General features: G+C 56.1%; 1 protein-coding gene across 1 annotated transcript; it reads right to left on the minus strand.

Annotated features, from left to right (window-relative positions):
* Positions 1-4,327: 4,327 nt before the first annotated feature.
* On the minus strand, positions 4,328-4,676 carry G0S2 (G0/G1 switch 2). Its single transcript, XM_066335653.1, has one exon. It carries the CDS (start codon positions 4,634-4,636, stop codon positions 4,328-4,330), a length of 309 nt encoding a protein of 102 aa, XP_066191750.1. The 5' UTR covers positions 4,637-4,676.
* Between the last annotated feature and the right edge of the window lie 8,879 nt (positions 4,677-13,555).

The following is a 13,555-nucleotide window of genomic DNA, read 5'->3' on the forward strand; positions in this document are numbered from 1 at the left end:
TGTGCTTTCCCCTGCCTGTCCCGTGTGTAAGCTGTGCTTTCCTCTGCCTGTCCTGTGTGTGAGCTGTGCTTTCCCCTGCTGTGTCCTGTGTATGAGCTGTGCTTTTCCCTGCCTGTCCCGTGGGTCTGAGCTGTGTTTTCCCGGGGATGCTCCTGTGGTGCTGCTCCCGGGGGTTTCTCCACTCGGTGCTGTGAGGAGTGCAGGGGACAAATGGGCCAATAACAGAACCAATGTGATCCCAGCAGAGGCTGTTCATTGTTCACATCACACGGCAGATAGAGATTCGGGGTCTGCTGTCCCCCTGGGCATCTCTGGGTTGGCCCAGCCGCTTCTCCCTGAGGCAGGCACATCCTTCAGGACACCCAATGGTCAATGTCCATCCTCACCTTTCCTCCCCTGTCCAGGGTTTACATTTTTTGCAGACAGTTTCTCAGGCTCTCTTCTTATTTTTGATCCCGTTGTTTTCTCAGTAACCTTGATGAGTTCCTGAGGGCTCTAATAACAGAACTGCAGGTGGTTTGATGACATTACTCACAGCCAGTTTGGCTGCTGCATCAGAGTGGCCTGTGGTATACAGAGACATTGCTACAGAGGAGGAAACGAATGTGGGAAGGGAACTTGTTCTGACAGCAAACCAGGAGAGGGGAGCTCGGAGAGCCCCTGCCAGGAGCGTTCCTGGCCCGGCTGAGGCTCGGGCAGGTCTGTGCAGGCAGCTCCAGCCCTCAAAAAAACACTTGGCAGGAATTTGGATACCGCTTCTTTCCCCCTCCCCCCTTTCTTTTTTTTGAGTGATATTTGACTTTTTTCAAATCATTATCAAATCTTGGTCGAATGCTGAGGACTTTCCTTTTTTTTTTCTTTTTTTTTTTTTTTTTTTCCCTTCCTCTTTTGCCTATTTTTTTTTATTTTATAGACATTAAAATATTATTTTTGCACTGCCAGTCCCGAGGGAGGTGAGAGGATTGTAGGACGGGTTTGCTTTGACATCACATTTCTACACGCTGCTGGGTCAGAGAAAATACTGTGATGTTTAAGTCATTTCCGAGCCCTGAATTTTAGTTTTTTTCCATGTGTGACCAAATTGGGAATTGCTGCCTTGAAATTTCATTGTTGGAGCTGTGGCTGCTCTGAGCCTTGGCCACTGTCCATGTTCCCAGTGCCCTTGGAGCTGAGGCTGATATTCTTATCTGCACCCCTAAATTTAGCCTGGCAGCCCCTGGAATATCCCGTGTCCACACTGCAAATAGCAGGTGAGGACTCTCTGAAGACATGCAGCTCCTGCCTTTGAAGGGGCTGAGCGGCGAGGGGACGGCTCCTCCGTGGGCTGGATGACAGCTCCAGGCTGAAATCAGATCTTTGGAATGATGGGCACAGACAAAGACTCACCAGATTTTGTGCCAGCTGCGTTTTTTTTCCCGAGGATTTAATGTACCAGAAAAGTGTCACGCTTACAGGTTGGAATAAACCAGATTCAGACAAGTCTGAGAACAACAGAAATCACATCCTCATGTGACCCCGGCAATGTAACAGCCCTGGGGCAGGCTGTGGCTCTCCCCAAGGGTTTGTCCCTCAGGATCTGGGTTTAACTCAGCCTTAAACGCTTCATCCTCTCTCCCCAGCGCTCCCTGGTCCTGTGTGTGCCTTGTCCCATCTGCGTTCTCTCTGCTGTGTCCCAGTGTTGGTAATTCAGCCTTTGCAGTTTGCCCGGGGGCCGTGGGGATGCTGTGTGCTGTTCGCTGTGCTGCGCGTTGTGATGGGGCTGAAAGATGAGAAGTTTTGCTGCCGCCTTTCCCTCCGCTGCCTCGGGCCGCTCTGTCCCCGCTCACTGCTGCTGCCAAAGGGGTCACGGAGCCTCGTGCGCCCCGAATTTATCCTGTGGTTTATACGAGACATCTCGCTGTCATTGTGGTAAAATCAGTGATTAATTCTCGTCTAATTGCCCCCTCTGCAGGTACACAGCGCTGCCTCGGGGCCCTGCAGTGCCCTGGGGAGGGGCAGCGGGCAGGGCTGGCCCGGCGGGCTGGGCTGTGTCTGGGAGCATCGCAGAGCCCGGCCCCTGCAGGTGTCCCCCGTGTCCCTGTTGGGTCCCCTCGTGTCCCTTGTTTGGTCCCCCCCGTGTCCCCTGTTGGGTGTCCCCCGTATCCCCCTGTTGGGTGTCCCCCGTGTCCCTTGTTTGGTCCCCCCCGTGTCCCCTATTGGGCGTCCCCCGTGTCCCCTATTGGGCGTCCCCCGTGTCCCCTGCAGGACCCCGTTCTCTGTTGAGTCCCCCCGTCCCCGGGCTGTGCTTTAGCCGTCTAATCCCCTGAGCTGTCTTAGCAGCGGCTATTTTGACTGTCCACAACCCTCTTTGCTGTAAGCTCCTGGCGGCGGGGCTGGGAGGGGAGGAAGAGGAGGGCAGGAGAGGCGGCGGGTGGTGGGGGACCAGCCTGGGGGCGCAGCGGGACCCCGCTCCCCTCGGCCTCGGGAGCTCCCTCCGCTCTCCAGTGCCCCGTGGGCAGGATGGGAGCCCCGGAACCGGCAGAGGAGCACGGAGCCGGGCGCTGAGCGGTGCCCAGCCCTGCCCGGGGCTGGGGCTCTCACCTCGGTTCAATCCCGGTGAGTCCGGCCTCTGCCTGAGGCTGATGCGGGACACACCAGAGCTGGGAGCGCTTCCATCCCTGTCCGGCCCCGGGACACAGCCCCCGGCTCTGTCCGTGCCCCAGGGAATTCCAGCCCAGCCTGGCCACGGGGCCCTGCTGGAGATGTAAAACCGCTTCAGAGGCTGGAATGGGCAGGGCAATGACACTCCTCAGCCGATGGCTCCCCTCAGGCCTGAATTCTCCTGTTTTCCCATGAAACTTCCACTGGTATCAGCGGGGAGTGGGATTGTTCAGACTTGCCAGAGAAAAAAGGGTTTGTTACAGACTAAATGAAGTAATTCTCAAAGGCTATTTAGATTAAAGTTAGTTTTAATTAAGGAAAGGGTACTTTAAAGCTGATGTAAAGCTTGTGCAGCGTTTTTGTGCAGATGCTGGGTAGGATTCTTTCTCCACTCTGTTTGTTTTGGTACCAGAAATCATTGTCAGCAAAATGAATTGTGGGTTACGTATTATGAAAACCAAGTCGCGAATTTCAGCCACATTCTGGTATTTTCAGGTCCTGATCTTACCTCGTGCAGCTCCGGGAGGAGCTGGGCACTGAGGTCTGGCAGGGGTTTCTCATTTTCCATGAGCTGGTGTTTGGCTCAGTGGTTTCGTTTTTAGCTGGAGAGTGGCACAGTGCTGGTGCATCTCCCGGTCTGTGTGTGTCCTGCCCCTGCCCCGCGGGTGTCTTTGACAGATAAAGGAGGATTTTTTGCCTCTTTGCCCGCCTTCCCCTCTGGAGTGCGGTCAGGATCGCTCAGCCGTGGCTGGCTGGGCGCTTTGACTGACATGACACAGTCCCAAATGCAACAGATTCTTGCTAAGCCCCAGAACATTTTTAAATAGGTGAAAGTCCTCTAATGATCCTGGCAGAGCTCTGAGTAGAGGCTGAAGCCTGGAACAGTTTCCACACCCTCCAGACTGCCTGTGCCATCTCCAGTTTTTCCATCTGTGACACCCGGTGACACGGGAGCCAATATTACCCTGCACAATCAGGTGTCTGTGGTGGCTTTGTGAAGGGTCCCCGCAAAGGCAGAAAGGTTTTGGTTTTGTTTTTCGGATTTTTAGCTGTGCAGCAGCTGGAGCCCGTCGGGAGGTTTGGCAGGGCAAGAATTGGGTTTTGATTTATGTGAAACCAGCTCTGTGCACACATGGCCATGGCAGAGACAAATGTGTGCCATTGAACCCGGGTAACCCCTGAAGGACGGCCACACCTCCCGCTCGGGGCATGTGGCACCCGTGTGACACAAGTGCCACCTCCTCCTGGCCGGCTGGCCCTTTGGGAAGGAGCCGGAGGGACAGACAGGACAGAGCCCCGAGCAGCCCCTCTGGGCTCTATGGGGAGGGGACTGTCCCCTCCTCACTGTCCCCTGGGCCCCTTGTCCGCAAAATGAGCCAGAGCTGTGAGCAAAACCTCTGTGAACATCAGCACCGGGAGGCTTCGAAAAAAAAAATGCAGCAAGAGGAGAGCGCTGGTACCATATAAAATATTTATTGATCTTGCAAAATGCTGTAAAATGCGTCCGTAAGAAAAAAAAAAAAAAGAAAAGAAACCGTGCTGTGCGTGGCGCACAGGTTTATACCAACAAAAGGTATTTTTCCCCACTGCTGCACAGCAGCAAATAAACCCCTTCCCTTGCGGCGTGTGTCGCCCGTGCAGTCTCCTTCAGCAGAGCCTCCTGTCGGGGCTGGAGGCCGCGGGCAGTCTAGGACGCGTGGTGCCGGGTCACCAGAGCCCTCTGCAGCGCCGGAGGCTCCTTGCCCTTGTCCGGCACCAAATCCTCCCGTTTCTGCCGCAGCCGCTGCTGCCGGGGCGCCGCCGGCTTGTTCTTGTCCTCGTCCTCCTCCAGGCTGCCCTGGGAGCTGAAGGGGCTGCAGACGGTCTCCACCAGGCCGATGACCACCCCGAAGAAGGCCAGCACGCTGCCCAGCATGTACAGCTTGACCATCTTCCTGTTGGGCTTCTGGCTGAGCATTTCTTTGGCGAAGGGGATCAGCTCATGCACGGTTTCCATTTGTTCGTTTTGCAGCAGCAGGTTTCGGTGTCAGTTCTGGGAGAGGAGAGAGAGAGAGAGGGACGTGAGTTAAAATGCAGCTGCTGCGGTGGCAGAGCGCCCCGGGCTCCCCGAGCTCCCCGGCTGTGCCTTCAGTGCGGCCGGGGATTTGTGCTGAATGTCCCCTCGGTGCCCCGGCACCGAGCAGACCCTCCCCGGCACAGAGGCACCCTCCCCGGCTGCTGCTCCCACGCGGTTTGGGGACCAGCAGCGTCCCCATCCCATTCCCCATCCCAGGGCATCCCCCGTCCCAGACATCCCACCCTCCGGCGGCCCTTACCGGCGCTGTGCTGAGCGGTGAGCGCTGCGCTCTCGCTGCGGAGCTCTGCCGGGGCTGTTGTCGCTGTTGTTGTCGTTGTTGTTGTCGCTGTCGCGGCCGCTCCGCTGCAGCTGCTGCCCGGGGCCGCCGCCGCCGCCTTTTATCGCTGCGGGGCGGGCGGGGGCCGGGCCGGGGCTCGGAGCTCGGGCCAGCCTGGCCCCCCCGCCCTTGGCAGCTCCTGCCCCTAATCCGGCCAGACGGAAAAAAAAAAAAAAAACCGCTGCTATTTTTTTTTTTTAACCCCTTTTCTCCTCATCTTTGTTAAATTTTCTTTTTTTTTTTTTTTTTTTTTTTTTTTTTTTTTTTTTTTTTTTTTTTTTTTTTTAAATCTCCTCCTTCCATTCCTCCTTCCATTTCTTTCTCCTCGTATTTTCCCATCCCATCTGATTCCCGAGGTAGAGATCTGATGGCTGCCTTGCTGTGCTGCTCTGTACCTACTCCTGCAATCAATATTTTATTTGTTCATAGGGGCTTTGCTGATTAGGAGGGAAGGTCAGGGTCCGTGTCCAAAGCTCCCAAAAGAGGGGCAGCGTTTGGGTCCAGGGCCTGGAGCCGTGCGCAGCCAAATGTCCCTGCCTCGCTGCCCCTTCTCGTGGGGGAGAAAATTCCCCAGGGGAGCCCCGGGCCCGTGTCACCCTGCCCGAGGTGTGAGGTGTTTGTGGAAGGTTTCTGCAGGTGTCTCATGGCAAAGGGAACCAAAAGGACCCAAAAGGATCCAAAAGGAACCAAAAGGACCCCAAAGGAAAGGGAGATCCTGCAGCCTCTGAGTTCCTGGGAGTGAGAGAACTTTTGGAATCTCCAAAGCTGGGGGAAGTTACATCAACATAAAGCCCACTCTTCGCTTTTCCTTCACTTGATGCTGAATCTCTGTGACCCCTCGGTGTCACTCCCTGTGCCACCTGCAGGACGGGGCTCTCTCCATCCCTGAGCTGCCGCTCTGCCTGCCTGGACCGCAGCCAGGGAGTGTTGCACCAATAACCCCCGGCGTTACTGATGATGCAAGAACGATTGCATCATCATCATCATCGTCACCATCATCTGCTGCGGCCGCGGGGCCCAGCGGAGCACAGTCACCGCTCTGGCCGCAGGAATCCTGTGGATTCCTGGCGCATCCCAGAGAGCTGCTGAAGCCACGAGAAGTTGTTGGGTTTGCAGCAGATGATGGACTCCGGGAGAGATTTCTTGGCTGATCCATGGGGCGGAGGTGATGGGAATGGCTCTGCCAGGGCGCAGAAATGACAATAGAAGCTGATGTTGTGGCAGCAGCTGTAGGGAGAGGTTGATGGAAGCAGGGGAAGCTCAGAGGGAGCCTCCAGGGGCTGCAGTGAAGGCAGTGGGATCCCCGCAGAGGCACAGCCCGGGGGTGGGCAGCAGCCCCCAGAGCAGCCCCCAGAGCGGCTGGAGGTGAAGGGAGCCTGTCCCCAAGGTCCTTTAGCCCTGCCCGGGGAACACGGGCCCTGGGGCTGTGGGTGTGATGCCCCTCAGTGGGTTTGCCTCAGCCCACGCAGGGGAAACCTCCCTGTGATGTAACTAACGGGGATGGAATGGCTGCTGCCGTGTCTGCCCCTCCTGCCCCTGCAGCCCTGCGGGTGCGCAGTGTCCTTCCTTCCTTCCCTCCTCCTGATGCCCCACACACTGCTCGCTTCCCTGCCCACCACATCCTGGGCACTGCCGGCCCGCCCCAAAAGGGACACGGGCCTTGGTCGGGTTTTCCCCGTTGTGGCCGAGCTGTGCCTTGGGGCTGTGCGGGGCTGAGTCACTCCTGGCTGCTCACATCCCTCACATCCCGCACGTCCCGGGCCGCTGGAGCTGCTCCTGCCCCCGCGGCCGCGCAGCGCTCCAAGGAAACGCCGCTGCTGAAAACTTCTTGGGCTTTCTGCGCTTTTTTTTTTTTTTTTTTTTTTTTTTTTTTTTTTCTTTCCCCCAAGTTTTCAGTCTGCTTAGGAAATTGTATTGCAAGACTGGCTGTAAAAGTTGCTAAAGACTTGTCTATCCCTCCTCAGCGTCTGGGGTTTTTTACTTTAAATAAAGGCTCCTTATCTTCTCTGCCAACTTGGCAGCCGAGGTTGCAGCTGATTCCTGCTGTTCTGGCCGTGGTTTTTTTTATTTTTTTATTTTTTTTTCCCTGTTCTGCAACACTCAACAAAATGGCCATTGGAGAAAAGATAGCTGGAGGAGACAGCGGCCAGACAGGGGAAGGTCAAGGTCAGCGCTCCTCCCCCGGCTCTTTGGGGGTCACGGTGCTGAGCCCCCCCAGCTCCCGGGGAGAGGTGGGGGCTGCCCCGGCCCTGCTCAACCCCAGCAGCGGCTGAGCTTAACCCGGGCCCCGACACAAAGGTCACTGTGAACTGCTGCCATCGTGACTTTTCACCTAAAAAAGGGATTTTTCGTTGTTTTTGGGTGTTTTTTTTTCAGGCAGGGTTTTGTTGCCTGCTGGGCCTGATGTTAGCAGGTCTCCTCCTGAGGGCTGGGAAGGGTATTCCTGTTCATTAAATGCTGGTGGAGATGTCCATGCTTTCCCAAAGGACTGAGAGCTGGAGCTTTTGGGATAACGCGGAGCTCAGGGTAATTTGGGGCATTAACCAATCAGCTGATAATCACCCCTGGCAAACACTCCTCACAGCAGCGCTCAGATTGTGTTGATCTAATTGAACAACATTTAATTCAATTTTTGGTTGAGATTTCAGTAACCGAGCCTATGCAAGCTCGTTGTGCAGACATTTAAATTGAATTAAGCGTGGATAAAACGATTAATGATTAACCCTAAATGAGACTAATTTTAGCTGTTCTAAATCTCATTTCGGAGAGTCTGCACGAGGACGTTGTCGGGTTTAATCACAACTTTGATTAAACCAGGCTTTGTGGCTGGGGGAGCTGCACGAGTTTAACGTCACAGGAGGGAAGAGCTCTGCCTGAACTTCCAGAGCAGCGTCAGCAGCCTCGGCTTAACCTAAATCCCAGGGAGGGGATGATGCTCCTCAGCGGGTGGAAATGTGCCTGGGCCGGCCCTGGAGGAGGCTGCAGGTGATGGGCTCCTCTCCAAAGCCGGGTGTGAAAAACAGAGTTCACTTTCCTGGTAAATTTTAACAAATAGGTTTAATAATTTTAAAAAATTCAGACAATCAGGAAACAGGTGAAGTCAAAAGGAAGCACAGCCGGCTGGATGACTTTCAGCTGAGTCTACAACTTGTTACTTCAGAGGCCTTCTTTAAGTACTTGTTTTCTTGCATTAGTTTTGTTAAATAGTTATATTAACTATTATAACTATATAACTATAATTATGTGTTTAGAAACTAGTTTTTATATTTCAGGAACTGTTTTGCACGGTCCCTCCTTGGCTTTGCCTTTTTAGAGCATGTGTGGTTTTCGGATGTGTTTTTATTATTACTTTTAACTTGGGTCTTGGTTTATACTTTTTTTACATGGTGGATGCTGATAGTTGGTGCATGAACAGCGGGGTCTTTTTTCTATGTTTACTGGATGTTATTCTGGCCAAACACAGTTTAAGCAATTATTATATCAACAGCAGGGTCTTTACAAGTTCACTGGATGTTCTCTTGACTAAACACAGTTTAAGTAACTACTCTATTAACTACTGCTACTTTGCTGGATTTTCTTTATTAGTAGCAGAAATAACCCCCTCTACCTTTACTCCAAAGTTATTAATCACATAGCACACATCTTGCAAAAAGCCCGCTTTACAATACACACTTTTAACGCGGGTCTGCTGCGGGCAGGGCTGGCTCTGCACCGGGATCACCTTGGGATGCTCCCGGGGATGGGGAGCGCTCTCCTGGCTGCGGGAGGAGCTGGAGCCAGGAGCCGCGGGCCCTGGGAGGATTCCGGTGCCTCGGCTCGGGTGTCACTGCCCGGGCTGGCACACCAAGGGCTGGCACGGCCAGGGGCACGGCAGGCGCTGCCCACGCCGCAGGAGCGTGCTGGAGGCTCGGGGAGGAGGAGGAGGAGGAGGAGGAGGAGGAGTGCCCTGGCAGCGGCTGGGAGGGAGAGGGAGCTGCCCCTCCTGCCACAACACCCCCGTAGGAAGCCCCAGGAAATTTCCAGGACATTTGATCCATGCGGGCACAAGCTGCTGGAGGTGGTGTCACCCTGAAACGCTCGGGGGAATAAGGAGAGAAAAAGGAAAGGAAACCCTAAAGCCCAGCAAGGCACATTAAAGGCCTGTCGAAAAGGAATTAAACAATGCAGGTTTGGTTCCATTGCTGAGCTGTGCCTGCTGGGCTGGGCCAGAGGAGCCTCCCCCGGGCTGTGCCGGACACAGTGAGGACAGCTCTGGCCACGTGGCCGGACTGTGGTGACCTGGTCACTGTGGTGACCTGCTCTGCTGCAGTGTCTGAGGAGTGACTGCTGCCCTGGACAGGTCACACAGCCACAGGGGCTGGCACAGGGGCAGGTGACACAGGCACAGCCGTGGGGACGGGGCTGCTTGGTGCCCAATCCTGTCCTGGTTTGTGGAGGGGACCTTGGGCCAGACCCCTGGGCCAGCCTGGGGGTGGGTGCCAGCTGCTGGATGTGGCACAGCCCTGTCCTGCTGCACCTGGCAGCAGCATGAGGACAGGACAGAGCTGGTGCCTCATGTCCCACACGGCCCCGGGGGGACAGGGGGCGGTCACACTGTGGCTGTGCCCAGCCCTCAGCCCAGCCAGGGAGGGCAGCAAAAGTGGGCACAGACCCTCTTTTACCTGGGCAGCTCAAACCTGTGCACAGCCAGGGCCTTGTTCCAGTTCCAGCATTTGGGGGAGGCCGGAGCTGCAAACAGCGTGTCCTTGGTGTCACACACAGGGACAGTCTGTGGCTTAAAGGGGGATCCTAAATGCCCCATTAATTTAAACTTCTGCCCTGGGTGTTGCTGTGGGGGTTTGCTGCTGGCACCAGGGGTGCAGAGACCCTCCACTCCACTGCCTGGAAAAGCCAAAACCCTCCAGAGGGGAGCTGGACGCTTTCCCAATGGAATATTTTCCCTTTTAGGAAACGGGGACGTGACAAAAATAACGCTGTTCCCCTGCAAGGATAATTTTATCGAGGTCCCGGTGGGAAGAGGGCACAGTGCCAGCCTGTGCCCTGCCAGCTCTGTGCCGTGTCCCTGCGGGCCTGGGGGGCTGTGCAGCCCAGCCCTCCTGCTCCACGGGGGATACTGGGCATACCGGGGCATTCTGTGCTGCCCCATCATGGGCCAGGGCACAGGGAACTCCCCGGGGTGGGGAAAGGGCTGTGTGGAAAAGGAAAACCCAGTTTCAGGGCAAATCCTGAGCCTTTGCTTTGCTGTACAAGTGGTGCTGAAGGGAACCTGAAGGGTGGCTGTGCTCAGGTGGGGTTGGGCCCTTTCAGCTGAGAGGAGGAGAGGACACAGTCCAAGCTGTGCCAGGGGAAATTCAGGTTGGATATCAGGGAAAAGGTTTTACAGAAAGGTGATTAAGTGCTGGAAGGGTCTGCCCAGGGAGGTGGTGGAATCACCATCCCTGGGGTGTTTAGAGCAGACTGGATGTGGCACTGGGGCCAGGGGTTAGTTGAAGTGTTGGGGTTGGGCTGGACTTGATGATCCTCGGGGTCTCCTCCAACCTGGTGATTGTGATTCTGGTTTGGGACACTGCTGTCCTCCAGCACTGGGCAGAGCTGTCCCCTCCATGGCAGCACGGCCGTGTCCCAGCTGTGCCCACAGCTGGCACTGGGCAGGGGCTGCAGAGGGAGCCTGGCCTCACAGGGCTGCTGCACTTCAGAGCCAGCTCCCGGAGTTATTGGAATTTAAACCTAAAGTAGGTCAGTGGCGCTTTGGTTCAAAGTTTTATTTGCTTTCAGAGCAGGTTTTCAGAACATGAATTGGAATTTCGTCAGCAATTCCTGAAATGCTTTTAAAGGAGATCATGGTAATTAGCAAAGCCAGTGATTTAAATCATCTCTGCTGGCATAAGGAGGTGGTTTGCTGGTCAGGTTTGAATTAAAATGAGAAATGAAAAGATTAGGTGGAGGAAAACCTCTTTTATTACTGATATCATTAATCATGCAACTGAGAGAGTTGTCAGAAAGTTACAATGTGAGACACAATTTCTTACCCTTGACAAAACCCTCCAAGTTTTCTTCTTCCACAGCAGCTTCAATGCTTCCAGCTCCATGTCCCAGGACTCTCCCAGGTTCTTCCCACAAAGGCTGCGGGCACCTGGCGGGACTCAGGCTGTGCCTGCCCAGGGGTGGGAGGTTTCATCCCAGCTCTGGGGGCTGGAGGGGGCTGGGAGCCCCAGCTCAGCACACACAGATCACCCTCTGCCTGGTTTTTCCCATCGCAAAGCAGCTGCTCGTGCAGCAAAGGCGCTCTCAGCCTTCCCGGCCCTGGGAGCACCGCTGGGCTGGGACAGCGATGCTGCAGCCCAGGGCTCGGGCTGAGCAGTGCCCTGCTCCTGAGGGTGTCCCCGGGCACGGGGAGGCAGCGGCTGGGGCTGATGTGCTCCCGGAGAAGAGGTTTTCTGCAGGGCAATGTCCCTAGTGCCCGGGCAGGGATGGCCCGTGACTCAGAGCACCATTTCCTGCAGGAGTTCGTGGTGTTTGTTTTCCAGGGAATGTCTGGCCCAGCCCTCTGAGGCACAGGTGAGCACAGGCTGAGCTGGAGAGGAACTGGGCCCGGTGAGCATCCCCCGTCTGTCCCGCTGATCCCGGAGTGCCCCAGCGCTCACCTTTGATTCGCGTTTTTACCATCAGCTCCAATCTCATCTGTAACATTCCCTGCCCGGGGCAAGGCAGCGGGGAGCTGTTCCAGCCTTCTGACCCCCGTCAGGGCCCTGGGCTTTCGGGGACCCCTGCCCGACCCCCCGTTCACCGCTGATCCTTCCCTTTCCCGTTTTCATCTCTTTGCCGTTGATATTCTGCAGACCAGCCTAGTCCTCGGTTTTGCTCTGGTTTGAACTTGCAGAGCCCGGAGCTGCGGGTGATGTTTTACCTGGCTCTGGCCGGTCTGCGGTCGGAGGGAGCATTTCACACACACGAGGTTACACCGAGCGGTTGTGTCGGCAGCTCGGGGCACGTCTCATCCCTTCCCTTTCTCTGTAAGACATTCCAGGTTTGTTTTTTTTTATTATTTTTTTTTCTCTCTTCCCTGGTGCCGCCAGCCGGGCTGGGGAGGAGGAATGCGGCGTTACGGCATTGCTGAGCCCCAGCAGGGCCGGCACGCCCAGGTGTGCCACACCTCAGCCCGCCTTTACAGCCTCGGGGACAATATTTCTCTTTATTTCCAGCTCTGTGTGTGCAGCCCTGCTGGGCCTCAGCTTGGCGCGCCTGTGTCACCCAGGGCGGGGCCGGGAGGTGGGTGACACCGCCAGCAAAACAACGGGAAGGGACACCCGGAGTCACCTGCCGGGCCCTGCTGAGCCCTCAGCAGGATGGGACAGGAGGTGGCTTCGGGGTTATTCCACTGAATTAAATGGAGACGGCTCGATATCGTTTTCCTGAGGATGAAAAGCTGTTTGAGCTGGAATTCAGCGTGTGAGCAGTGCTGGGGTGGTGATGGCTGCACTCTGCCTTTGCTGAGTCCTCACTTCAAACACGTTACTAAAAGTTTCTTACTCTGCTGCCACAGTAAAATAATAATGGTTATGCGGCTGTTTCCATTGATACTTTAAAGCACCGAGCAGAGGTGCTGACAGTGGCGCAGGGTGCTAAACAAACCCTGCAGACCCTGCCCGGGAGGGTGGGCGAGCAGCGGGGTGAGGGCTGAGCCCAGCAGCGGCTCCGAGGCTCCACCGCAGCCCCGGGGGGGTTAGACCAGCCCCAGCCGGGCTTTCCCCCGGAGTTTACCCCCAGGTTTTTCACCCGGGCTTTTCCTCAGGTTTTCCCCGTGCCCGGGGCACTGTGTGTGCGCTGTGCCCGTCCCGGAGCTGTCATGAGTTATGCGCTAACAGAACAGGGTGTGGATGTCTGGGGATCCCTGAATCACTCCTTTATCATCCTCACTGCACCCACAGGCACCTTCTCCGCAGGTGAGGCAGCTGCGCGTTAAAAGCCGGCGGCGCTCAGGCGGCTCACAGCGCTGTCCCGGCTGCCGGGGGGACACGGGGACACCGCCGGGGACAGGGCAGGTGAGCTCCGGGCTGCTGAGGGTGTGTGCCGCCAGCATTCCCTCCCCTGGGCCGCCCCACGGGGCTCCTTTCCCTGCTGCAGACGCTCGCAGGAGGTTTTTTTATGGAGTTCTCCTTTTCCTGGAAGGAGATTTTGGGGCACCGCGTGAGGAGTTTGGGTCCGGGACAGACTCTGGAAGCGCGGGGTGAGGGTGGGGCTGGGGCACAGGGCGCCTGGGAGGGGGTGGCCGGGGCTGTGGGGTGTGTGACACCCCATCCCTTCCCTCCAGCCCCGCATTCCTGCCTGCCGCCAGCGGGGCTGCCACAGGGGCTCATTGCCTTAGAGGCAAATTCACCTTGAGCATCTGATTTTCCTCTTCATTAGTCTTGATTCCCCCCCCTCCGCCCCTCCCCCTATGTTATTATGTGTAGATTAATTAAAAGTATCTCCCTGCAGAGTGAGAAGGAAGCAGGACCTGGACTGAGCTTTTGAACTGCCAT

This window comes from Sylvia atricapilla, chromosome 25 (assembly GCF_009819655.1).
Source record: "Sylvia atricapilla isolate bSylAtr1 chromosome 25, bSylAtr1.pri, whole genome shotgun sequence".
Taxonomy (NCBI): Eukaryota; Metazoa; Chordata; class Aves; order Passeriformes; family Sylviidae; genus Sylvia; species Sylvia atricapilla.